Below are 27,723 nucleotides of genomic sequence, written 5' to 3' on the forward strand. Positions count from 1 at the left end.
AGATGTTGCTGAACTTCAGGTCCCATCATTCCTGGTCATTGGCCATGTTTGCTGCGTTTGATGGGAGTTGCTGGATTATGAGCAAGGATGGGCAGCCTTTCTTTCTGTTTCTGTGGGACTGCAAGCTAGTGGTGGACAGACCCAGAGCCATCAATGGGGGGTGGGGAGGGATGAAACAAAAGTATTCTGGGTTAACTACTCCAGAATAAAGATTGCTCCACTTCAATTTTCATTATGGCTACCTTACATGAAAATTCCCAATCCTATGCAGGCTTACTCAGAATTAAACCCCACTAGGTGTGGCATGGTGATTTAAGTAGGGGTGGAAAGATCTGTCAGTTTGTTTTCTCAGTTTCTCATTTTTCCAATCTTAAATTCAGTTCTCTACATTTCTGCAGCAATATGTGATTTAAAAAAAAACACCTTGTGAACATTTCCAGTATTTTAGTGCAAATTTCTCCTAATAAACACATATGTGCAGGCGGTTTTGACTAATGAACACATTTTTGCAAGCAATATCTCATCATATAATGCATTTTTGTATGTTGTTTTCACTAATATATTCATTTTTAATGTAAACCTTCCTTTAACATATGCATTGTTGTAAACCTTCTTTGGTTGTCAAACTGCATTGCAAAATCCGAGTAAGTGAATTTCAAAGGACGGCTGTGTTTGGGTTCTCACACTGTTCCAGAAAGTGTACATTTGATAGATTCTGCTTGAACTGTGAACTGAATTGAATTTCTCATCCATCCCTACTCTCAAGGTTTTGGGGAGGGGGCTGGGGTAGTGGCGGTGGTACAGTAGATCAGTACAGCTACTGGAAAACAAGTGAAAATAATGTCTTTCTGACTTTAGTGTGCTACATGTACATATACATATATGACAGAAGCCTACCAATTTGTTCTCAGGCAGCTGGGGAAAAAACTGATTAATGTTTATCAGATTAAATACTGTCCATTCCAATTGTTTTAACACTACATAGAAATGCTTTTTAAAAAGCACGAAAAATAAGGAGGATTTCAGCAGAAAGGACGGAATACTGATGGGATAGAAGAAGGGGACCTCTTACGGAGAGCACAGTTCCAGCGTAGGGAAATAGCTGGGGTGGCTGTTGCCTTTGCTCCACCACGGGACTGCTGCCTGAGGCAGTTGCCTTACTCTGCCTAACGGTAGCGCCGGTTCTCTCAGAAGACATAGGGCTGAAGGCTGCCCACCTTATAGGGTTGTTATAAGACTTAATAAGATTATGTGTGCACAGCACAATATAAAGATGCAGAACTGTTGTTACTCATCCAGTCCAGTGTGCATGCTTTACCTGGAAGTAACTCTAATGTGTTCAATTATAATTATGCCCCCCCTCCCCGGTAAGCATGCATGGGGTATGAACTCTGACTGAGGCTGCATCCCACTGCACACTTCCCTCCTCCTCCTGAACACAGTGGGCCTTCATTTCTGAGTAAAACAGGATCACGCAGCACAACTTGGGCTGCATCGTTTCCACAGGAACACAGAAAACTGTGCTATAGCGTGTCAGACCATTGGCCCATCAAGATCAGTACTGTCAACTCTGACTAGCAGAGGCTCTCCACGGTTTCAGACGGGGTCTTTCCTGGAGACACCAGGGATTGAACCTGAGACCTTCTGCTTGCAAGGCAGAAGCCTTACCACTGAACTGCAGATCTTCCCAGCCCTATCTGGAGATGGTGGGGATTGAACTTGGACCATTCTGCATACGAAGCAGCCTCTCCTAGCACCCAGCTGGAAGCCCTTTCCCTCTGCCTCCAACCTGCCTCCTTCGCAGCCAGCCCCACAAGGGCACCTCCAGACCTGGCTGGCAACCCTCTGCATGCTTTACTCCGTCCCACTGTGCCCAATGCAAACAGCGATAAAGGCTGCTGCGGTCCTAAAAGCTGCCCTTTGCAAAAAGTAAAAAAAGAAAAGAGTTGCATTATTTATTAATTATATTTATACCCTGCCTTTCCGCCAAACAAGTTTTACTCATCTCAAACCCAGTGGGCTGTATCCAGTGTTAGTTTGAAATTAACAGGCACGAGTAATTTAGGCCCCTTAATTCCAATTAGTCTGCTCTGAGTTGAATTTAGATACAACACACTGAAATGAATGGCCATATCCATTCATTTCAGTGGGGTGGTATCAAACTCTAATCCTACTTACAGTAGCCCTATTGAAGTAAATGGGCCCAACAATTAACACCTCTTCGGTTCATCAATTTCAGTGGGTCTACTCGGAGTAGGGCTTAGGTGACAAAACCCCATGTGTCTACTCGGAATGGGTCTAACATTGCCCACAACCCATATTTAAAAAGAAAAGCGCTGATCAGTCACAGTTTTTCCTTTGCTCTAAAAACCCGACAGTCAACACGCGCCGCTTCGCTCTCCTGGTTGTTTTTTTTTTTTTGGAAACGCGTCGCCGGTTCACACGAGCAGCCCCAACCCGGAGCGACGCCCTCCGCCGCCGGCCGGTCTGGTTCCCCTCCCGCTTTGTCTTGATCCGTTCCATCCACACCCACCCACAAAGCACACAGAAAGAGACGAGCCCGGGTCAACGAGCGAGGGACGCAGGGAAGAAAGGAGGGGCGGACGGGCGGACGGGCGCGCTGGGCGAGCCTTGATCTTCCCCCTCCAGCCCGTCCTCCCCCGGCGAGGAGATTGGCTAAGAGAGTTTGTCAATCGCAGCTCCCCCTCCCCCTCCCCGCCATCCCACTCATCTCTGGGTTTTAGGAGAGAGTTTGCGTGCCAGTCAGCTCGCGGGGAAAGCTGTGAGCGCTTCTGCTGCTGGCTCCCCCCTTCCGATTCCTTTTTACAAAACATATTTGGTTTTTTTTTCCTTGGTGGAGGGAGGGCCAGCGGCGTCCGTGCGTGAAAATGGGACCGGCACGGGGGCGCCAGCAGACTGGTTGCATCGCGCAAAGTCCCCAGGAGGCGGCCCGGGGGGAGCTCTCGCCCCCCAAGCTCTGCTGTAGAGACCTCGTTGTTGGCAATTCGGCTCGCTGCTGCTGCTGCTGCTGCTGCTGCTGCTGCTGTTGCAGCGAGGCACGGCTGGCTTAGGAGTCGTAAGGAAAGCTCTGCTGGTTTGTTGTTTTCGGGGGCGCTAGGCTGGAAGGACCATCCGTGTTTGGAGGCGCTCTGGAGGGGGCGGCGGCTCAGCTTGAATCTGAGGGGTGCCTTGGAGAGGCACGCTTCAGTGGGACGCCGATTTTGCAGTTTCTTAACAAAGCAAAATACTGAAATATGTATATATATATATTTATTTAGCAGCTGCTGCTGCTGCTGCTGGCGCGTTTTTTTTTTTAATTAAATAGAAACGCTTCATCTGGGGTCTAATTTCACCTTCCACGTTCCTCCCCACTTTCTCTCAGGCGACGAAAACAGCCGGCTTGATTGCTTGCTTGGGTCGATTCGCAGCCGCTGTGCGAATGCCTCTATTTTTTATTTATTAAAAAAGCACAGGTAGTTTTGGATTACATGGACCGCAAGCAGGTTGGAAGGAGAATTCCAGGAATGCCTGCCGGTTGCAAGAAAGGGGGCGAAATGCTTTTTCCCCCCCCCTGTATTAGTCAAGCTCAGCTCCAGTGCTTTTAAGAAATGCTGGGGTAAATCAGGAACACCTGCAGGAGGTGGGTTGTTTTGTTTTTAGTTTTGGCTTCCCCCAGCTTTTTCTCCTCTCTGTCTACCTGCCTCTTTCTACTCTCCAACATGACTTCTTCTTGGTATGGAACAAACCTCTCCAAAGGCTCCATCCTTCTGGGGCTGGGGGCCCTTCTCTGCTCAGGTAAGGCTCAAAAAGTTTGACTCTTCATCAGCAAAGTTCAGTTTTTTTAAAAAAGTCTTTTTTCTTATTTGTAAGCAAATCCCTGTGTGTGTGTGTGTGAGAGAGAGAGAGAGTGTGAGGGGTGCTTGTTTGTAGGGTGTGTGTGTGTCTTTTCAAGGCATTAGTCATCTTCCCCCTCCTTGCAAAATGTCACCCACCTGGCAGATAAGGGGGTTTGTCTTTCTGGGTAATTGTGTGTAGCTTTTAAAGCATTATTTTATAATGCCTTGGAGCTAAGTGGATAATGTGTGGGTTGAAAAGGTGAGATGTGTCCCAATCTCCTCCCCATACACCTCAAAACCGAGGTCTTGGATTAATAATGGGCTACCTGTGAAGAGAGGAATGCAGTCTGTACATGCTAAAAGTGTTCTTTCTGTTTTCATGGGTGACTGGTCTGAAAGCTGTTTCTAGGTCAGAGCCCTGTGATATTACGTGTATACAATTTCTACAAACTTTTATGCCACAATAGTTTTTTTTTTTTAAAAAAAGCCTCCACAAGACTCTGCCTTTGTGGGTTTTTATTGATTGTCTTGCTTGAACTTGTAACAACCCTTGTAAGGTAGGTCAGTTTTATTATACCCATGCTGCAGATGATGGACTGAGGCTATGAGACACTAGCTTGCCTGTGGTCATGAGCTGTATTGTTGGCAGAATTGAAATTGAACATGGAACCTCCTGGCTTACATGCTTAACCAGCTCCACAGTTGTCATGTCTGTCTGTCTCTTCCTTCCCACCCACACATGTGAAAACTGCTGTCTTAGCTTCATCTCATATCTCCTGTAGTTAACGTTTGCCACTCTCCCATCCCTATTGGGCTCCCTGCACCTTTTACGATTATGTAGCAAGAAGAAATTCAACAGGTGATGCTCTTCTGATCTCTGGCTACTGTTGGAAATAAAGCTAGCCTAGGTGGACCTTGTTCTGCCTCAGCCTGGAGTTCTGTCCTGTATTGGAGAAGGTGTCATTGAGCAAAACAGCTTGGTTGGGAGAGGGTTAGACTGAAGATCTAAAGGGCCCTGGTTTGGTTCTGTGTTTTGGCAAATGCTTTGGTCTAGGACTGTGGCTTTGTGGTAGAGCATACGTTTTGCATACAGAAAGTCCCAGGTCCAGTCCCTGGTATCTTCCGGGTAGGGCTGTGAGATATTATGTCTGAAATCCTGGAAAGCCACTGCCAGTCAGTGTAGACAATACTGAACTAGGTAGACCAATGTTCTGACTTGCTAGAAGGCAGCTTCCTATGTAAGGTGGCAATCCTGTTTGGCATGACACCTTTTAAATTGCACTGATTTGATGAAAATCACACAGACTAGAGTGGGGATAGGGAAAAGGATGGCCAAATTCTTCTTGTGTTTATAAGCTTTTTCAACAGCATTTTTAAAATGCACTGGTCCCGACACCCTTGCTCAGAAGGAAAACACACACATCCTAATTGGTTTCAGTGACATGAATCGGTAGATGGGCCACTGGCCTGATCCAGCAGGCTCTTCTTATGTTCTTATGTTCTTAAGAGTAAGATCTTAAGCTTGCAGCCTTGATTTGCAACGCATGTTCCCATTTAGCAGATGGGGAGAGCTGAGGCTGGGAGACAGTAAGCTGAACTGTGCAAATTGACTGTGGCCTAAGGATTTGGACAGCCCTATCCTAAACAGGTTGCTCAGAGGTAAGCTCCTTTGAGTTCAGTGTATTCACTTAGGTCTGCAGTTTTATGGAAAGGTTTTGGAGAGATATTAACCCTTTCTCACCCATGAAGAATCTACATGCGTGTATTATGGAGCTGTGAATGTGACATAACAAAAACTACCCCTGCCGCTAGAGACTTACAGTCTAAACATAAAAGGAGAGAGGGAGAGGCGTAGATAGCAAAGGTGAATATGACACAAAGCTGCCTTTAATATGGAGTTGGACATCTACCTCAGTATTGTCTTCAATGACTGGGAGTGGCTTTCCAGGGCTTCAGGCAAGACATTCCTAGCCCTATCTGGGGATGGTCGTGATTGAACTTAGGACCTTCTACATGCAAAGCAGATGCTGTACCACTGAGCCCTTTGCCAAGCAAGTAAGTGCAGTTGCAGGTTCTCTTATGTTTCTGTTCAGTTACAGTACAATCTTGCACACATTTCCTTGGAAGGAAGTCCTGCTGAGCAGAGCTTCCTTCCTAGTAAAAGCATATCAAGTTGCAGATGGACCTGGACTTCTGTTTGGTTAGGGATAGAGGTGAAGGCTGTGGTTAAATCAAAGGTTTGGATTGGTTACCACAATCGAAAGTGCCTATAGAGGTCTCTGAACTCCACCAAAGACTCCAGAATGAGCTGCTGTCTTGGAACTTTTCTGTGTAAGGAAAGATGGAGGTTTTTTGAAGGCTGCTCCTTCCTCCTCCAAATTGGACCCTCTTTATTCTTGCAGATTTTCAATAGGAGCGGGAATGGTGTGGGCAAGTGTTGGGAAGTGTGGATTTCATGTTCATGACCCTTTCTCTGCAAACCCCTCCATGCACAATTAACAGAGTTTGCTAGTGTATACCAAGTACCTCTTAGTTATAATGTTACTAATGTATAGCTTTCCAAGCTGTTTTCTGAGTCTCCTCTCTGTGGATGTTAATACCAAAGGTCTGGAGTTTAAAACGGAATCTTTCAACGGAACAGGCTACGGTCTGAAAGCACATGAGGCCAGCACCCTGCTGAAGCTAAGCAGGGTCAGTGCCTGGATGGGAGACCACCTGGGAACCATATGTAAGCAGCCTTGGGTTTCTGTGATGAAAAGAAATGAAAATGAGATGGACTGCCTTCAAGTCGATCCCAACTTATGATGACCTTATGAATAGGGTTTTCATGGTAAGCGGTATTCAGAGGGGGTTTACCATTGCCTTCCTCTGAGGCTGAGAGGCAGTGACTGGCCCAAGGTCACCCAGGGAGCTTCATGGCTGTGTGGGGATTTGAACCCTGGTCTCCCAGGTATAAATATAATAAATAAATAAATAAAATAATTTGAAAAAACAAACAATTGTGATTTGGGTTGGGTGTCTGCAAGTTTTTGAGCTTTTCTAAGTTTCTTTGTCGAGCAAGGTTATTTCTTTTGTCTTTTTAAACTTTGAAATAAGGATGGGGGATAAATTTTTGCATTTAAAGGCAAACTTTAAATGCTTAAATGTGTCTAATACAATCCACAAACGCAGCCATCATTTGAAATTGACACTTTCCCAAATTTTGCAGTGCAGTCCTTCAGCCAAGTAAGGTCTCCAAAAATGTGTATGTTAGGGTAAAGTGTTCATAAAAATGTAAATGTACTGCCTTCAAGTCGATTCTGACTTACGGCAACCCTATGAAGAGGGTTTTTATGAGGCTGAGAGGCAGTGACTGGCCCAAGTTCACCCAGTGAGCTTCATGGCTATGCGGGGATTCGAACCCTGGTCTCCCAGGTCATAGTCCAACACAATTTCAGTGTCACTGGGGAGGGGGCAGACAAAATGCATTGTAGTGGGGGGGGAACTGCTTTGCAAAAATGTGTATATTATGCAAAATTGCATACAAAAATGTGTATATTGGGAGAAATTCGTAATGAAATGGTGATTAATTTTCATGAATTTTTTTTAAATTGCAAACTCTTGTGGAAATGTGGAGAACTGAACTTAAGACTGGAAAAATGAGAAACTGGGAGAAACTGAAATAGACAGAATGGTCCATCTTTACTTTTAAACTAAGGGTTTTGCACTGCAGTCATTTTTTCTAAGGATGCTGCTCCAAATACAATAGACTGGAGTTGAACAGGTTTTGGTACTGAAACTGCATTGGCTTCGTCTACACTTAGGGGCACCTCCAGAGGGTCGTTGTTTTCCAGTGGGGTTCATTTGCATACCAGTGAACTCAGGTTGCACAATTAAAGTTGATTTGGAACTCTTTTGAAACAAACCTGCTCCCCCCTCCAATCAGACTTTTTGTGATAAGTGACCGGGGTGGGCCAATGTACTGGAAACTATGGGATAACGTTTGCTTGACATAACGTTGTCTAACCTCCCTGCAAACTGATTGGATCAAAGGCTCAATAAATGGCTGATGTTTGTCTAACCTCCCTGCAACCTTTGTGCAAACTGGTCAGGATGACTGCTCAATACAGAGGTCTACTGGGAGTGACCTAGGATTCTCAGTTCCATTTAACCAGGGTTAAGTGTGACCTTGTCTCCCTGTTTTGCCGGAACATAACACGGAGAGGGCCCGTAGCTCAGTGGCAGAGTACTTGCTTTGCGTACAGAAGAGATGCAGGGGAAGCGCTGAGTGTAGGGCTTGCAAAGGGCTTTGTGGAGTGTTTCCGATTCACCTGACAATCAACTGGTTGTTGGGCGTTTGGAAAGGGCTGTGTGAAGCGCCGTGCTTTGACCGGTTTCCATCATCGGATGCCATTATGATGTCAGATGACTGACCAGTGGGTGATCCCACCCACCTGTCAGAGTTGGCCATGGTAGGGGTGAGGATCTAAAGATCGGGCTTACTGGGCCAAAAAGGCTCCCCATCCCTGTGAGTCAGAGCATTGGTCTATCTAGCTCAGTACTACCTACACCAGGAATGAGCAACCTTTTGTCTATCAGGAGTGACCATATTCTTTTGGGACATTTCAGTGGCTCATGCTGGTGATGGGCAGGGCCAGAGCTCAACGTGGGTGATACCACACATTTTCTCTCCACCGTCCCAGTGGGCCACAGGTTGACCATCCTTGTCTGGTTTGGCAGCGGCTCCCCAGATGGGGTTCCTTCCCTGCTCTACTTGGAGATGCTGAGGACTGAACCTGGGAACTCATGTGTGCATATCATGTGCTCTGCTTCTGAGCCATGGCCCTGCCCCAGAGATGCACCAGAATTACCCACTCAGCTATCCATAACGGAACTTAATTTGCTGCGTACATGTTGCTGCTTTCCAGTAAGGAGCCATTTCCAGAACACTAATTCATACAGATACACTGGGAATGGGCTCTGAGAGAGAGAGAGGAGATCTTACTTCTTTCAGGCAAAATGCGAGAGTGTAAAAGCATCATGCATGCTATTTTTTTTAAATTCTGACACACACACCTGAGCCACTGCTATCAGAAGTCTGGAAAACTCTCAGTTTGATAGACCATTGATCTTGCCCACTCAGGTTGCTAGCCCTTGTTTTGTGTCTTAGCCTCAGGGCAGCACCTGTTTGTATCTTTTTTCATTCTGGGGATCTAGAAGGATGAAAAGTTTTTCCTGCTGTTTGCTTGCGGGCTTTGATTGTTGTGGCTTTAGTCTTTGGGAGGTGTGTGTACGGTTAATACAGTGTAAGGATTATGTATGTGTGTCTATGTTGAGGGCAAAGATGATCTCAAACATGTGGAAGTGGAAGACCTTCCATTGCTGTTTTAGAGAAGGGTGACAAAATATAGGGAAACTGTAAGTGACTCCGCGTCGGAGCATGTCATCAAAAAGTTCATTGAACGTTGTATGCACACCATATGTTTAAAGCAGATGACTTTCCCAAAGAATCCTGGGAACTGTTGTTTGTTGCAGGTTCTATGAATTGTAACTCTGTGAGGAGTAAACTACAGTTCCCAGGATTCTTTTTGGGAAGCCATGTGCTGTAAATGTATGGTGTATATGCAACCTGTGTGTGTTGGTATTTATTGATTTAAGAATATTTATAATCTTCTCTTCACGCAAAAGTCCCAAGATACAAAATCTATAAATATCAAAATACAGATATTATAAATTGCTTTGAGATGTCCCATAGGAAGTGATTTATAAATAAAATAATAGTAATCTAATAATAATGTAAAATTGAACCAAAGCAACAAATTCCACAGTAAAGTTTGAAAACAACGAAACCCCAGGCAGCAGAAGCTAAGGAGAGCACTCTTTGTCCAGGCATGTGACCCCACCCTAATGGCTTGGGGAAAGAGGTGCATCTTCACCTGCTGCTGAAATGAAAGAAACGTAGTTGCAAGATCTTGGAGGGGAGGTCATTCTATTGGTGTGGAGCTACCACAGAGAAAGCCCTCCCATGAACCCCTGCACCAAAGGAACGTTGGCAGCTGCCTTGAACTGAGTCAGACCCTTGGTCCATCCAGCTCAGTATTGTCTACACTGACTGGCAGCAGCTTTCCAGGGTTGCAGGCAGGGAATCTTTCCCAGTCCTACCTGGAGATGCTGGGGACTCAACCAGGGACCTCCTGCGTGCCAGGCAGATGCTACAGCCCTTCTCCAAAAAAGTAGTGATCCATTGCATATAACTGTGTAAAAAAGCACTTGGTCAGAGCACATAGGAATTTGCCTTATACTGAGTCAGACCATAGGTCAGTCTAGTTCAGCGTTATCTACACCGACTGGCAGAGACTCTCCATGGTTTCAGATGGGGGGGGGAGGCAGTATTCCTACTTGGAGGTGCCAGAAATTGAACTTGGGATCTTCTCCTTTCAAGGCAGATGCTCTAATACCGAGCCACAACCTTTGCCCCCATGGACCTCGTTAGGTGCAGGGACCACCAAAAAGCATCCCTGAAGTTGGGCAGGTTGGTATGAGAAAGCTGACTTTTTGCAGATGTTTGGGATCCAAGTCATTCAGGGCTTTAAATGTCATCCTCAATCCAGATCTGGAAAACAGCTGGAAGCCAGTTTAATTCCTTCAAGACAGATGTTAAGTGACATATAGTTAGACCCCTGGCCACTACATTTTGCACCAGTTGCAACTTCTTCACTGTTTTCAAGGTTAGCCCCACTTATGCCATAACTATGGTTACATCCATACACTTAAATAATAATAATAATAATAATTTAATTTTTAGGCCGCCTATCTGGCCGAAGCCACTCTAGGCGGCGTACATATTAAATTCAATAAAATACAAAATACAGTAAATACAATAAATACAATAAAATACAAATAATCAACAGTGACAGAATAGCAGCAATTGTAATACATAGGAACGGGCATTGAGTATATAATTAGCCCATCCCGATAGTCCTAAAGGCCTGACCAAACAGCCAAGTTTTTAATGCTCGGCGGAAGGTATCCAGGGAAGGGGCATGTCGAAGATCGAACGGGAGGGAATTCCAGAGAGTGGGGGCCACCACCGAAAAAGCCCTCTCTCTAGTCCCCACCAACCTAGCTACTTTTGTTGGTGGGATTGAGAGAAGGCCCTGTGTGGCGGATCTTGTCGGGCGGCATAGTTGGTGACACTGGAGGTGCTCCTTCAGATAAACTGGGCCGAAACCGTATAGGGATTTAAAGGTTAACACCAACACCTTGAATTGGGCCTGGAAAACTACTGGAAGCCAGTGTAGATTAAATAATACTGGTGTAATATGATCATGGCGACGGCTGTTTGTAAGTAAACGAGCTGCCACATTCTGTACCAGTTGAAGTTTCCGGACCGTTTTCAAGGGTAACCCCACGTAGAGCGCATTGCAGTAGTCTAATCGAGAGGTGACCAGGGCATGTACTACCAGTGGGAGCTGATGAACAGGGAGGTAGGGTTGTAGCCTGCGTATAAGGTGTAGTTGGTACCAGGCTGCCCGGCTCACTGCCGAAATCTGAGCCTCCATGGACAGCCTGGAATCAAGAACAGGCTGCGGACCTGGTCCTTCAGGGGCAATTGTACCCCATTAAACCTCAGGTCAACAGGACCCAGCCTACCCCTGTCTTCCACAAGCAGTACCTCGGTCTTGTCAGGATTTAGCTTCAGCCTGTTCCTTCCCATCCATCCACTCACGGATTCTAGGCACTTGGACATGGTCTCCACAGCCAACTCTGGTGAAGACTTAAACGAGAGATAGAGCTGTGTGTCATCCGCATATTGGTGACACCGCAGCCCAAATCTCCTGATGATAGATCCCAGCGGCTTCATATAGATGTTAAATAGCATGGGAGAGAGGATACAACCCTGTGGCACTCCACAAGTGAGGGGCCAAGGGTCTGAAACCTCATCTCCCAATGCTACCTGTTGGTGCCTGTCAGAGAGAAAGGAACGGAACCACTGTAAAACAGTGCCTCCAATTCCCAGTCCTTCCAGGCGATCCATCAGGATACCGTGGTCAACGGTATCAAAAGCCGCTGAAAGATCTAGGAGGACAAGAAAGGTGAATTCTCCCCTATCTAATGCCCTCCTCATATCATCCACCAGAGCGACCAAGGCTGTTTCAGTTCCATGTCCAGTCCTGAAGCCCGATTGGTATGGATCCAGATAATCCGTTTCATCCAAGTGTGCTGACAATTGGTTAGCCACCACTCGCTCAATGATCTTGCCCAAAAGTGGTAAATTCGAAACAGGGCGGAAGTTGTTCAGAACTTGGGGATCCAGGGAGGACTTCTTTAAAATAGTTCTTATAATTGCCTCCTTGAGGGCCAGTGGCATCACACCCTCCACTAAGGATGCGTTTACCACCGCCCTAATCCCTTCGCCCAGTTTCTCCTTGCAATTCACAAGGAGCCATGATGGGCAAGGATCAATCAGACAAGTGGTAGGCTTCACAGATGAAAGCACCTTGTCAACTTCCTCAGAAGGGAGAGGCCGAAACCGATCCCACTGGACCGGATTGCAAATGGTCAACTCTGGTTCATTCACTGCATCCACGGCGTACGGAATCGAGCTCATGGCTTCCCCTAAGGAATCTTGGGACCTGTAGTTTATCCCTCACAGAGCTACAATTCCCAGCACCCTTGACAAACTACAGTTCCCTGGATTCTTTGGAGGAAGCCATGTGCTTTAAATGTATGGTTTGGATGTGACCTATATTTTGTAATGATCTGTAGGTTTCTCTCCAACCACCTACGAAAACATTACCTTTTTGATACCCAAGATATGTTTTCTTCCCAGAAACTTTGAGGCATTCTTTCCCTCTTGCATGAATGTAAATAAACAGAACAGCTTGCCTTGAAAACAGCCTCCAATCCATGTGTTTGTTCTCAATGTGCTTCCAACTTGGGGCAGCAGTTAAGAGTGTGGGACAGGGAGCAGGAGAGCCACGTTCAAATCCCCACCCAGCCATGAAGCTTGCCGGTTGACCGTAGGCCAGTCTCTCATTGTAACCCACCTCGCAGGGCTGGTATTGTAATGTGCCTCCCCTTCAGTTTGGCACTCTCTCCAATCTAATAACTCTAGATCTATGAGTTTTGTAAAAAAAAAAGTTAATCAACGTTGCCTCCCCCGTTCTCTCTCTCTCATTGTTTTTTGTGTGCCAAAGGGCAAAGTTGATCAAGAGGCTGTGTTTTGTACTCAGTACTGGGTGACCTCCTCCCTTGCCTTTTCAGCCAGCTTTCGTAATACCTCTGTGAAATCGTGTTGTCGGGGTTTTTTTTGTAAAGAATTACTGAGGCGAAACGTTGGCTGATCTATGTTGACAGTTTTCCCCATCTCTTTTAAGTGATGAAAATCTTGGAAGCCAAGCTGGGTGGTGAAAGGGAGCTGTCCTGCTGCCTTCCTTGAGTTTAATCAAGTTGTTTAAAGCATAATGGGTTTCTCTGCTTACTAAACACCGACAGGGGATACCTTAAAAGAAAAAAAGAAAAGATGGGAGTGCTGATCTTAGCTGGCAGCCTCTTGAACAGACTGATTGTTCCCTCCTTTCCCCATCCCCTTGGATCTCAATATAACAATGATTTATTTCTGTGTTGTTACACAGAGATTGGGATACTGTGCCCCCTTTATAAAGCAACCTGTAGGGCTTCTGTTAACAAGGTGCATACCTCATGTCAGCCCTCCTCAATTTGGGCATGGATTTGTGCTTGCTTACTTCTGAAAGTGTTTTGTCAGTCTCTGTGTGTGTATGTGCAAAGTTTCTTCTCCTCATGGATAAACGTAAGCAATATTTTTCAAATTCAGGGGGCTTTCATCTGTTTCATGCAATAAATTACATAATGGAGAGATATGTCTTAACTGAATTTTATCCCTAATCTTGTTTGAGGCTCGATCGCCTTTCTATATGGTAGGCTGTAGAATTGATTAAAAGTGATTGAACTGAAGGAAGCCTCTAGTCCTTATGATGGTTGGAGATTTTTTGAAAGGGAGCAGGCACCCTGTTGAGGGTTTTGTGATGTGACCTAGGTGAATCTTTCAGTAGTTGCATATTCAAATAGAAGGTCTGAGGGCACAATTCAGCCCCAGTCATTCATGTAAATGTGTATATACATCGGTTAGTGTTTACTTGCTGATGATCATCAGAATGTCAGCTAAACTTCCTCCTGTGTAAAAAAATTTGGTTGGATATAGACTAAATTAGTTGAACTTAGGCCCTATCTACACTATACAGTAGGGCCCCACTCATACGGCGGGTTACGTTCCAGACCCCTGCCTAAAAGTGAACCCCTCCCAAAAGCAGAACTCATTCAATAGAATGGCGCCCGATGCCCAAAAAATGCTGTAAAAGCAGAACAAGCGCCATATGAGTGGGGCCTTACTCTAACTGAAAGCCACTGTATTAGCGGAATGCCGAAAAGCTGGCTGCCGAAAAGTGGGGCCCCACTGTACAATTAAAACGGTATCATACCACGTTATAACTAGTCATGGCTTCCCCCAAAGGATTCTGGCAACTATATAGAATAGAATTGTAGAGTTGGAAGGGGCTTATAAGGCCAGTGAGTCCAACCCCCAGCTCAATGCAGGAATCCAAATCAAAGCATACCTGACAGTTGGTTGTCCAGCTGCCTCTTGAAGGCCTCCAGTGTCGGAGAGTCACCACCTTCCTAGGTCATTGGTTCCATTGTTGTACCGCTCTAACAGTGAGGAAGTTGTTTCCTGATGTTCAGTTGAAATGGCTTCCTGCAACTTTCTAACAACTGTACTTTGTTAAGGGTGCTGACAGTTGTTAGGAGAACCCTATTCCCCTCCCAGAACTAAAATTCCTGGAGTTCCCTGGGAAGAGGGATTGATTGTTAAACTACTCTATGAACTGTAGTTCTGTGAGGGGAATATGAGTCTTCTAACTACTCTCAGCACCCTTTACAAACTACAGTTCCCAGGATTCTTTGGGGGAGCCGTAACTGTTTGAAGTGGTATAAATGCTGTTTTAAATGTATAGTGCAGATGGGGCCTTGGCTTAGGTCCAGTATTATACAGCCACGAGAATGGCTGTATACTATAGTCAGCATGGATTTTTCGCATTCCTTAGTTTTAAATTGAAATTACTCCCATGACATTCTGATGCTTCCCATAAGCTCATTTCAAAACAAAACCTTATAGTCCTGAACTCAGAAATGCTTGCTTAACAAGCCTCTATGTTTTCATGGCGATACACGTAACAGTCAGAGAGAATCGAGAGTTCAAAGTGTAAAAAGAGAGAAAAAACAGACCCCTGTTGGACTTTTTTTCTGTCAGTTCTCATAATTTGTTGAAATTAATTAAAAATAGCCATGTTCACAGAGTACCTGTAATCCTTTTACTGACCTTGCCCCATACTCTGACCTTCATCTTCTGCAGTTGAAAAGTTTTAAAAAAAATGCCGAGCTGATTTTTAATTAATTTAAGAAATTTAGCATTGAACTCAATGATAAGGCCAGGCATGCTCAGTGTTCTAAAAGCCAAACTCCCAGCTGCTGGGCTTGGCTAATCAGGAGGTCACACCCATGCCAGACCTTTATTTTGCTTGAGACAGTCATGGCTTCCCCCCAAAGAATCCTGGAAAGTGTAGTTTGTGAAGGGTGCTGAGTGAAGACTCTTATTCCCCTGACAGAGCTCCAGTGGCCAGAGTGGTTCAACAGTCAACCTCTTTGATTGAAGTTCTGTGAGGGGAACAGGGTGTCTCCTAGCAACTCTCGGCACCCTTTACTAACTACTCTTCCCAGAATTCTTTGGGAGAAGCCATGACTGTCTAAAGTGAAATAAAGGTCTGGTGTGGATGTGGCCAGGTCCAGCTTTGGTTTAAATTTGGGTGGGAGGCTACATGTGCCTGCTGTAGAATAAAAAGGTGGGGGAAATGCTGAAAAATGATATTGTTCACAATGTTTTCCTTTTGGAAAGGGAAACAGCTGCCCTTCTGCCCAGTAGCCACCCATCCAATCTCCTCTCTCCCCTCCTCCTTCCTCCCTCCCTGTCCCATTCCTGCCTTCCTCTCCCCTCCCTGCCCCTCCCTCAGGTCCGTTTCGCCCATCCTAAGCATGATTGCACAGGAGTAAAACTGAACTGACAAAGCTTGCAAATGATCAAATCTGCCCTCCCCTCCTCCTCCCTCCTACCCCCTCCCCTATCCCCTTCCAATCCCCTCCTCCTCCCCTCTCCCCTCCTCCTCACCCATGGTCAGTTTTACCTGTCTGAACCATGATTGCCTGGGAGTAAATCCCATTGAACTCAATAAGCATGCAAGTGATCAGACCTACCTTTCCCCTCCTTCCTGTCTCCTCTCCCTTCTCCTCCCTCTCCTCTTCCTTCGTCCTCCTCTCCTGCCCACTCCAGTTCTCCCTCCTTCCCTCCCTCTTCTCTTCCTTCCCAGCCCCCAGTCAGTTTTACTTATCCTTAGCATGATTGCATGGGAGTAAATCCCCCTGAACTCAATAAACATGCAAATGATCAAACCTTCCCTCCCCCCTCCTGCCTGCTCCCATCCCCTCTCCCCTGCCCCTGCCCCTGTCCTTCTTCCTCCTCGCCTCCCCATCCCCCTGTGGTCAGTTTCATCTATCCTAAGCATGATTGCAGGGGAGTAAATCCCACTGAACTCAATAAATGATCAATCCATTCTCAGCAAACTTGCACAGGATCCCATTTCTTACCTCCTGGATTAAAAAGCAGAGAAATTCACTAATAGGCAAAAAAACCTTGCAGTTTAAGAACGTACCTATAGCCAACAGATATTTCTATCAAACTTTAAAAAGCAGGGGAAATTGGGCAGTTATAGTGAATGCACCATTGCATTCATTATTGCTTCCTCCCTGCTAAAACAAGATCAGCACAGCACGTATCTTGTTTCTGTTATTTGGGCTGACAGCAAGACTAACTGGTTTAATATTTTATTTATTTATTTATTGCATTTGTATACCACCCCATAGCCGAAGCTCTGTAATTTAACCATAATCATGTGAACAGATAGTGGCCCAGTGAACAGACAGTGGCCTAGTTCAGATGCAACAGGAAACCATGGTTTTCCACTATGTGAACAAGCCATAGTGACCTAGGTCTTGCACACTCATCCCCCAGTCTCCTCCTCTCATGCCTGTGAGGAGCAAATCAGAAACTGCTCATTTCACTTTTAAACAAACCACAGTTCCCTGTTATGCCCCAGTTTGAGTAGCTGCTGTTTGTTTAAGCCAGCCTTCTTCAACCTGGTGTTCTCCAGATGTTCCTGGACTACGCCTTCCATTGTTCCTGATTATTGTTTATGTTGGTTGGGGCTGACAGGAGTTGTAGTACATAATACTTGGAGGGTATCAGATTGGGAAATGTTGTTTTAAACTGTGGCTACTGAAAATAAGCCAAAATCAAACCATGGTTTCAGATCTTAGCTTTCTCTTAAATTATAGTGTTTTTTAAAGAGTTTGGATGTCATGGGTGATCAGTTTAAATGTGAAAGTGGAAGCTTCTGATCCACTCTAGTGTGTGAAAGCAGAGGAAACAGGAGTGGGTACATGGACCCAGTGCTCACCACAGCTAATTTTACCTTGTGGGAAACCATGTTTTCCCGTTATGTCTAAACTGGGCCATAGTTTCCATTATGATTCTTTGTTTTGCCTTGCTTCAAGTTTTTCCCTTGAACTGACTTCCAAAGGTCAAATCTGCACTAAAGTTTTCTGTTTCCTTCTAATTTAACTATCCTGGCATAACCCAAAGAGTCCTGGAAATTGTAGTTTTGTTGATGGTTAGAGATCCCTAGCCATGCCCCACCCATGCATGTGCATAGACCGCCCCGCCCATTGTCTGCAAGCTCTGAATTAGCCATGCTGACGAGAACTGTTGGGAGTTACAGCCTATTAGTAACTGGAGAGCATAGCAACATAGCATAGCCACATCCTTGATCCATCCATCTCTGTACTGTCAACTCTGACTAGCAGTCAGATAATACCTTGAACCATGCAAGCCGGCTAAGGCCAGAGGTCTCTACATGCCCGATTGACAGCCTTATCCTAATAATGTTTACTCAGAAGTAAGCCACATGGAGTTCAGACTGACTTATTTCCTGGTCAGGACTCCAGCTTTATGGGGAGATCTTGTAGAGATGTAAATATTTTCTTACCCATGAAGAATGTGTGTGTTACTTTGTGTATAGATAGATATTATGGAGCCATAGAGCCATGAATACTCATGGAGTGCCATAACAAACCTTTCCTCTATGAGTCTAGACCCTTTGACACCTGAGATAAGTGCTTTGAGGACTGTAAATTGTTTTAACTGTTTTTGGGGCCTGATGGTGAAGCTAAATTATTATTATTATTATTATTATTATTATTATTATTATTATTATTATTATTATTATTATTATTATTATTATTATTATTATTATTATTATTATTATTATTAATAATAATAATAATAATAATAATAATAATAATAATAATAATAATAATAATAATAATAATAATAATAATAATAATAATAATAATAATAATAATAATAATAATAATAATAATAATAATAATAATAATAATAATAATAATAATAATAATAATAATAATAATAATAATAATAATAATAATAATAATAATAATAATAATAATAATAATAATAATAATAATAATAATAATAATAATAATAATAATAATAATAATAATAATAATAATAATAATAATAATAATAATAATAATAATAATAATAATAATAATAATAATAATAATAATAATAATAATAATAATAATAATAATAATAATAATAATAATAATAATAATAATAATAATAATAATAATAATAATAATAATAATAATAATAATAATAATAATAATAATAATAATAATAATAATAATAATAATAATAATAATAATAATAATAATAATAATAATAATAATAATAATAATAATAATAATAATAATAATAATAATAATAATAATAATAATAATAATAATAATAATAATAATAATAATAATAATAATAATAATAATAATAATAATAATAATAATAATAATAATGGCTTACTAAATTTAAAGGAAGAAGCACAGGTATCAAGAGATGAAGGGGCTATGAAGGTACCTTATATATAATCAGAGCACTGGTGCATCTAGTTCAGTATTGTTTACACTGACTGGCAGCAGCTTTCCAGGGTTTCAGACAGGAAGTCTTTCCCCAGCTCTACCTGGTGATGCCATTGGGGATGCTCTGCCACTGAGCTACGGCCCTTTCCTCAAAAGGCGAGGTCAGGTTTCTTACTTTGGAAAACCAAACTCTTTGCAATGCCTTCCCATGTTCTTACCCCCCCTTTAAAAAATCTTCATGCTACCCTTTTCTGCTTATTTGACAAAACCAACTGTGTATCTCTCTGTGTGAAAAGAGTGAATGAGTGAGAATGAGAGTGTCGCATGGGGAAACTTTTTCTAATCACAAATCCTCCCGGCAAATTCACAGATCCTGACTCGCAAATTACATTTTTCTTCCTCCTAGTACAGTGCTTGGGCTGGTGTTTTATCAACTCTCGCTAGGGAATGGAGCAAAACAAAGCGACAGTAGCCTGGTCCTTGTTGAGGCTCAAGCCAATGGAATCAATACAACTGGGGGTGGCAGGTGATGGGCAGGCAGGTGAGAAGAAGGAAGCATCGAAACGCAAACAAGGACTTAATTCCCTCCACAGTCTTGGGAAACATCAAATTATTTTTTCTTCAAAGGCCAAAGGAGATGAGGCAAATTTACGAAGGGAATGTCTGTTTGAGGGATGGGAAACCTGTGGCCCTCCAGATGTTGTTGGACTCCCAACTACTTCAGCCTCAGCCAGTGGCCAGGCATGTTGGGAGCTGGAGTCCGACAGCAGCCAGATGGCCTCAAGTTCCCCATCCCTGGTCTTTATTGATGAGCTGGCATGGCTAATTGGAATCTCCTTGCATAGAGGTATTGTGCCATTGAATACCAGTTACTGGGGGCAAATAGGGGAAGGATGCCTTGCCTGTGGGCTTCCCAGGAGGCATCTGGCTGGCCCAGGCTAGGAGTTGGCATCTGGTATTCTCGGATGGCTGCTAAATCCCAGCGCCCTGGCAGGTCCGCTCTTGATGGCCACTTTTTTGAGATGCTGGGAAAAACAGAAGGGAGTAGAAAAAGAGGAAGGCCAAACAAGAGATGGATTGATTCCATAAAGGAAGCCACAGACCTGAACTTACAAGATCTGAACAGGGTGGTTCATGAGAGATGCTATTGGAGGTTACTGAATGATAGGGTTGCCATAAATTGTAATTGACTTGAAGGCACAGAACAACAACAATAAGCACTGGGTGGCTTGGTCTAGGGGCTACCACTATTTTAATGCCCACAGTGCCTCCAAAATAGCATGGCTCTGGGGCATTGTGTGAAATTAAAATGGCATAGGCTACCAGATCTTGCTGCCTGGCGCTGTCCTGATCCATCAGAGATATCATTGTCCCGGGGAGTTACTACTTGGGTGAGAAGGCACAAAGCCAGAGGAATTAGCTGGTCCTGATCTGGAGCAGGGCTGGTTCAGGACCCTGAGTATTGCAGGCACTGGTCTAGAGATTCTTGGCATGAGTACAGGACCAAGGCTAGTGATCCTGCAGTTATGATAAGTGACAGCACCAGCTTGGAGAGATTGTCAGGGCTTTATAGCCTGCCCAAAAGAGCTTAGTGGAAACTTCACCTCCTCAAATGCTGTATCTTAAAGGACCTAAAGAGTATTCTTCAGTCGTTGACTCGTTCCAGGGGGCGATAGTTAGGATACTGGTGATCTGGTTGGGGGATGCTCTTCAGGGCTTTCCTGCTCATTGGAGGAGACTGAGGCACACATAGACTTAAGCGCAGTTGCACTTCCTTGAGTTTTAGTAGATGGGCTGCAAGATCCAAGGTGGAGGGTCCTACTTGGGGAAGACGTGGGAGCAGTCTGACTCCTTCTTTGAGCTGCCGTTGCTGCTAGAGAACAGAGTCTCTGAAGATTCTTGGTCCATGGTCCTGATCAGCATGTAGCGACTGCTTATTGTCACCAGGAGGCATCCCAGGAAAGACTTTGCCAAGGACACCCTTAAATCTAAAGCCAGCCTTGAGTTGTCTGCTGTGGGGAGCAAGATTCTGGACTAGATGGATCTTTTGGTCTGATCCAGCAGGGCTCCTGTTTGAGGCCCTAAGACCATGCCTGCATTAAAAAAAAAAATATTCCAAGCATACTTATTATTTTGCTAAGTTTCTATTTTGCATGTCAAGGGAAAAAAAACTTTAAAAATGCAATGGCTTAAATCAGGGGTTCCTAAACTGTGGTGCGTGGACTGCCAGTGGTCTGCAAGCTTCGTTCAAGTGGTCTGTGGCATGTCTGCATTAAATAATCATTTTTAAAATTGTATTTTCTATTGCTTCTTTTATTTCTTATATTGTATTTTCTATGTAAATTGTAATGTAATAAAATACAATATGAGAAATAAAAGAAGCAATAAAAAAATTAAAATCATACAGCATCTAGGACAGTGCATTAAAATGGCTAAAAGACGCTGAAAAGTCATTAAGTGGTCCACCAAGACCATTGGCAATTTTCAAGTGGTCTGCGGAAAAACATTTGGGAACCACTAGCTTTAAATAATTTCAAATGTATAGAATAGCAGAGTGGAAAGATCCTGTAAGGCCAACTAGTCCAACCCCCAGCTCAATGCAGGAATCCAAGTTAAAGCATACCTGAGAGATGGCTGTGTAGCTGTCTCTTGAATGCCTCCAGTGTTGGAGACTTTTGTAGCTAGAAGAAAAAGACTTGGAGGGCTCCAAAGACATTTGGGAGAACAGATGTTCCTTTAAAGACTAGCATGATCTGTCTAGGTGCCTGCCTGCTCCCTCTCTAGAGCAGATTTTGGGAGGGGTTGTTAGTTAGACTCTTGGGGGGAGGAAAAATCACTGGAAATCACTTCTCATTCTGCTGATGGATATCTTTTGTCGGTGGAGGAACACCAATTGGATATTCCTGCTTGTTAATTCTGTTACATTTATGTCCCACCCAGGGTAGTGCCTATAGCTCTCCTGCCATTTTGGAATGTTTTTAACTGTAACTGTGTTTTAGAATGTTTTTAACTCTTTTTAGAAAGCTTTTCTTTTTCTTGTTCAGTTGTTTTTGTTGATATGTTTGCTGCTTGGGCTCCTTTGGGAAGAAGGCCAGGATATAAACTCTGCCCGGTATTGACTCTGCCTCCATCTACTGTTGGGCTCTCTGTGTTTTGCCCTACTAGTCCCAGTGGACATCAGCTACCACTGCAAGGATTCAGACTGAGAGCCAGAGCAGCATAGCAGTTGTTGGACTTGGACCTGGCCAAAACGGGTTGAAATCTTCTCTCAACTGCAGAGCTTACTGGGTGGCCTTGGGCTAATTGCTTGCTCATTGTCAGCCTGAAGAAATAAACTTTGTTTTAGGTTGGAGTTTAAGTGTCCCTTCCATCCCCCCACCTGCAAGCTCATTATAGCAATCTTTTCTCTGACAATTTCTTTGGTGTGGGTAGCTACCATGGTGAAGATAGCTTGTGGGTGTACATCTCTGCGCACTTATGCTTATGGAAATGCACTTCCAAAATGATTTTGTGCTGCTGCAGATCTACCATGACAAAAAAAGAACACATTTTCTGCTGCTTTTTTGCTTGGGCCTTTGGAAATCAACACTCTAGTTATGATAACCCAATGGTGGAGATGTTTTAATGGAATTTGTTTATGCGTTCTCTCTCTCTCTCCCCCCCACCTGGATTTGAAGTTGCTTGTTTCCGCAGTGGGATAGACCTGAGGAGAGGTTCTGTGGCCCTCAGAGGTGCACAATCATTTCGGACAGATGGACTGTCCATAGTAGCTTCCTATGGTTGAGCGTTTTGACCAGGTGTTCTGCTCCAGTGACAATGGCAACGATTGTCAGGGAGTGCCAGGAAAGGAGTGTGTGTGTGCATGTGCATATCAGCACTGGGCTTCTTGTGGTTTAATTCCGTAAAGCTAAACTGGATGTGTTGTGCAGTGTTCCCTTACCTAAACCAGAGGTGGGGAACCTTTTCAGCCGAAGAGTTATTCCCTTCTTGGCAATCTTGTGAGGGCCACATGCCGGGGCAGGGGAAAAGTGGGTGGAGTAATGAATGTGAATTTTATCTTTGTGTATTAGGCTAGTTTCTGTGCACATTCACACATTACTCCCTCTCTCTTTTTCATCCAGGCAAGCAGGAGGCATTATCAGAGTGTCAGAACACATACCGGCCAGGCAAAAACACTCCAGGAGGGTGTGAAGCAGGATCAATGAGGGGTATGGCCTGGGGAAAGGGAAAGTCTCTGGGGAGATACGTGGCCTGGAGACAGTACTGAGGGCCAGATAGAGAGGCCTGAAGGGCCACATTGGGCCCCTGGGCCTGAGGTTCCCTGTTCTTGACCTGGGATGAAAAATATCCAGGTGCCCAGTCATTACCACTGTCACGTTTAAATATTGGGCCTGACGAAAGGCATCTGGGTTGCAGACGGGGATTTGGAATACCTGTGAATATAATCGGGTATTTATAATCTCTCCACTTAAATACAAAAACCAACATTCTGCACAAGGTAACCTGAATTCTGTCATTTTTAAAAAATGCAAATTTGAAGGTGTTTGCTTAGTTTTGCACAATTCATTTTGCTTTGGGGTGTCACATGGAAGGATAAGGAGATAGTCAAAGGATTTATACTGTGCTGCCTCTTGGACTTTTCCAGTTTAACCAGCCATTGCCTGTGCAGTTTGAAGTCTACCTGCTTGCCCTTAAGGACTAGAAACGGGCTTGTTTTGTGGCATTTATTATTTACGATTTTATGGATGTCTATCACTCCTTCCAAAGTATCTGCTCTTGCACAACACAACGACAAAGGCAATGTCTAAAGTTCTAAATCATTAAAATAATAAAATTGCATGAACAGGCAGTGTTAAAATGACATCAAAAGTAACAGCAACAGATACATATTTGTAAAAACACTATGCCAGAAAATTATCCAGAGGCTGACCAGGGTGAAATAGTCTTTAAGGCTATCTTAAAAACCAGCAATGAAGGTGCCATTTGTATTTCCCTGGAAAGGGTATTCTAGAGTTGTGGGGTCATTGCAAAGAATGCCCTATCCTTGCTACATTCTTTATTTTTAAAAATAATTTCTTACCTGCCCTTCACCATAAAGTCCCAGTGTGGGTTAGACATAAAGTCCCAGGACCACGCCTGAGATGAAACGGGAAGGATGAAACTATAGGGATGTGAGGAAAAGAGGGATCTGTGAGCAGGGGGAAACACCACACAGGGCCCAGTTACGTTTTTTGGGAGGAACAAAATGGACAGACACTGGAGCTTTAGAGCATGGAGAGGGAATCTTTTTCAGCCCGATGGCTGCATTCTGTTGCAGAGAACCTTCCGAGGGCTGCGTTCAGTGGTGGGCAGAGCCAGAAGGAAAAGTGGGTGGAGCACTGAATGTGATGCTTCCTTTTTGTAGGCAACATTTCAGCCACCCAAAAGTCAGAGGGTTTGATAGGGAAGGGCATCTGATTTGGACACAGAAGGACCCAGGTTCAATCCCCAGCATCTCCAGATAGAGAACCTTGTCTGAAATCCCGGAGAGCCACTGTCCGTCAGTTTAAATAATACTAAGGTAGATGCACCAGTGGGTCTGACTGACCTGATGTAAGCCAGCTTCCCTTCTGTATGTATGCATTTATATAGCTATGATATGACACATACCTCTCTCCATCCTCCATTGAGATCAGTGAGAGGCACAGTTCAAAGACACATTCCAGCCAGGCAAAACCCCTCAAGGATGTGGAACAGGGTTGGTGAGAGTGGAGAATCCTGAGGGCCAGGTAGAGAGGTCTGGAGGGCTGCATTCAGCCCACTGGCCTGAATTTTCTTAATCCTGCTTTAGAGCCTGCAATCTGGGGAGCTATAGGAACAGAGACCAAAGCGAGGTGATGGCATTGAGGGCAGATTTCACATACACTTAAAAAATGAGAAAAACTATGCCATTAGGTCTTTGACTGAAGGTCTCTAGAAATAGTAAAAAAAATCCACAGTGCCATGGTGTTTCAATTTTTAATTATCATCTTCAATTTGTCAAGCTTGGTCTTGGAGTGCTGTTCGCCAACATCTGACTCTTTAGTGGATCAATATTCCTTCTCCAGGTCTTGAGGCTCTGAAATAGTTACATAAAAAAAATCGATGTGGTCTAAATTGGATTTGGTGCATTTTATGATTCGGCATGATATGGCTTTGAAGAGCCTTCCCCCTGCTCTGAGATTCTTGCTGCCTATGCGTTTAGGGGGGTGCCTATGTAGGCTGGTTGCTTATCCCTCCATGCCTTGTCCTCCTTTCCATCAAAGCCCCCCCCTTCTGATTTGGCCCTAGCTTGCAGCATCTGGAAAGTACATCACTGCTGCACATCGATGGTCAAGAACATCTAAGCATGTGGCTATCTTCTGCTAGGGAATTTGCAAAGTTAATTATGGGATAATTGTGGGTAGAGGGACAAATTGTCAGTGTTTCATATATCTAGTTCTGTGCTATTTAGTGTGTTTCTAATAATTACATCTTATTGTATTGGCAGTCATACAAATCTGCCTCAGCCCTAAAAATTAAGGAGCCAGCTTGGCAAGAGGGGGAGAAAAGGAGGCCTGGGCGAATCAGGAGGAGGAGATAGTTTTGTTCTTACTGGTGTTTTGTGGCCTGTTCCTGCCCCCACTATCATATTTTTTCCAGAAGGGTACTTAAGATGCTAGGGCTCAAGCCAACGAAATGATAACACTCCCAACTGCAGTGCTTGTTTAGTTAGTGGGAAGACCATATAATCTGAGACCATGGGAAGTGCACTTGGGGACCCTGCAGTGGCCCCGTGGTGCTTTGCATGCAAAAGGGCCCCGGTTCAATCCCTGACATCTCCAGGTTTTTTTTAATAGTCCAGGTAATCCAGGTAACAGGTGATGAGAAAAAGCTCTCTCTGTCAGAGACCCTGAAGAGGTGCTGGCTAAACTAGATGGACACTCTAACTGGTAGCACCTCTTCAGAGTTTCAGGCAGAGAAAGTGTTGTGTAAATAGTCTGACCTAGAATAGGGCATCTTCCTCAGTTTCTTCTTCTTGCTATTACATCTTTACCCCACCTTTTCTCCAGGGAGCTCAAGGTGGTCTACATGGTTCTGTCCCTCTGAGTTTTGTCCTCACAACAACCCTGTAAGGTAGGTTAGACTGAGAGATGGTGACTGGTCCACCCAGTGAGCTTTGTGGCTGAGTGTGGATTTGAACTCTAAGCCAAGGTGGTGGTGTAAACCCCTTCCTGCCAGGATGTATTCAGGTTTATTTGGTAAAAATAAATAAATCCCAATAATAATAATAATAATAAATTTTATTTTTCAGCCGCCTATCTGTCCAGGTTAGGACACTCTAGGCGACGAACAACAAGAATAAAAACAATACATATAGATCAACATAATCAAAATTATAAGCTAAAAAACCACTCATTAATTCAGTTGTAACATAAATTAATCTGTCCCAATCTTGTAGGCCTGCCTGAACAGCCAGGTCTTCAAGGCTCGGCGATAGCTGGACAGGGAGGGAGCATGTCTGAGATTGAAAGGGAGAGAGTTCCAGAGGGTGGGGGCCACAACAGAGAATGCCCTCTCTCTGGTCCGTACCAGCCTAGCTGTTCTCACCGGTGGGACTGAGAGAAGGTCTTGCGAGGCTGATCTCGTCAGGCGGCACAATCGGTGATTCTGGAGGCATTCCTTCAGATATACTGGGCCGAAACCGTATAGGGTTTTAAAGGTCAACACCAACACCTTGAATTGGGCCCGGTAGACAACTGGTAGCCAGTGAAGATCTAATAACACTGGGGTGATATGATCCCAGCGACGGCTATGCGTAATCAAGCGTGCCGCCGCGTTCTGTACCAGCTGTAATTTCTGGACCGTTTTCAAGGGTAACCCCACGTAGAGCGCATTGCAGTAGTCTAAGCGAGAGGAGATCAGGGCATGTATCACCTGAGGGAGCAGGTGAACAGGAAGATAGGGACGCAGTCTCCGTATCAGATGTAATTGATACCAAGCTGCCCGGCTCACTGCTGTAATCTGAGCCTCCATGGACAGCTGGGAGTCAAGTATGACCCCCAAGACTGCGGACCTGGTCCTTCATGGGTAAACTTACCCCATCAAGCATCAGGTCAGTAATTCCTAACTTCCTTTTATCTCCCACAAGTAATACCTCAGTCTTGTCGGAGTTCAGCTTCAGCCTATTCTCTCCCATCCATCCTCTTACGGATTCTAGGCACTTGGACATGGTATTCACAGCCAACTCCGGTGAGGACTTAAAGGAGAGATAGAGCTGAGTGTCATCTGCGTACTGATGGCACTGCAACCCAAAACTCCTGATGATTGCTCCCAGCGGTTTCACATAGATGTTGAATAGCATGGGAGAGAGGATAGAACCCTGTGGCACTCCACAATGAAGAGGCGAAGGGTCTGAAACCTCATCTCCCAATGCCACCTGTTGCTGCCTATCCGAGAGATAGGAACGGAACCACTGCAAGACAGTGCCTCCTATTCCTAATCCCTCTAGGCGGTTTAAAAGGATACCGTGGTCAACGGTATCAAAAGCCGCTGAGAGGTCCAGGAGGACGAGGAAGGTGTATTCACCCCTATCCAATGCCCTCCGCATATCATCTACCAGAGCGACCAAGGCTGTTTCCGTACCATGACCAGTCCTAAAACCCGATTGGTATGGATCTAAATAATCCGTTTCTTCCAAGTGTGTCTGTAATTGCGCAGCCACCACCCTCTCAATCACCTTGCCCAAGAATGGTAAATTGGAGACTGGGCGAAAGTTGTTTAACTC

General features: G+C 44.3%; 1 protein-coding gene across 1 annotated transcript in view; it reads left to right on the forward strand.

Moving 5' to 3' along the window:
* The first annotated feature begins 3,622 nt into the window (after positions 1-3,622).
* The window catches only part of TMEM132B (transmembrane protein 132B), a 592,456-nt gene continuing 568,355 nt past the window's right edge, over positions 3,623-27,723 (forward strand). The window contains exon 1 of the mRNA XM_061602989.1: positions 3,623-3,795. Coding sequence (XP_061458973.1) covers positions 3,720-3,795 — 76 coding nt within the window. The 5' untranslated portion in view covers positions 3,623-3,719. The remainder of the gene's footprint in view (positions 3,796-27,723) is intronic.

The sequence above is a fragment of the Rhineura floridana genome, chromosome 19 (genome assembly GCF_030035675.1).
Source record: "Rhineura floridana isolate rRhiFlo1 chromosome 19, rRhiFlo1.hap2, whole genome shotgun sequence".
Taxonomy (NCBI): Eukaryota; Metazoa; Chordata; class Lepidosauria; order Squamata; family Rhineuridae; genus Rhineura; species Rhineura floridana.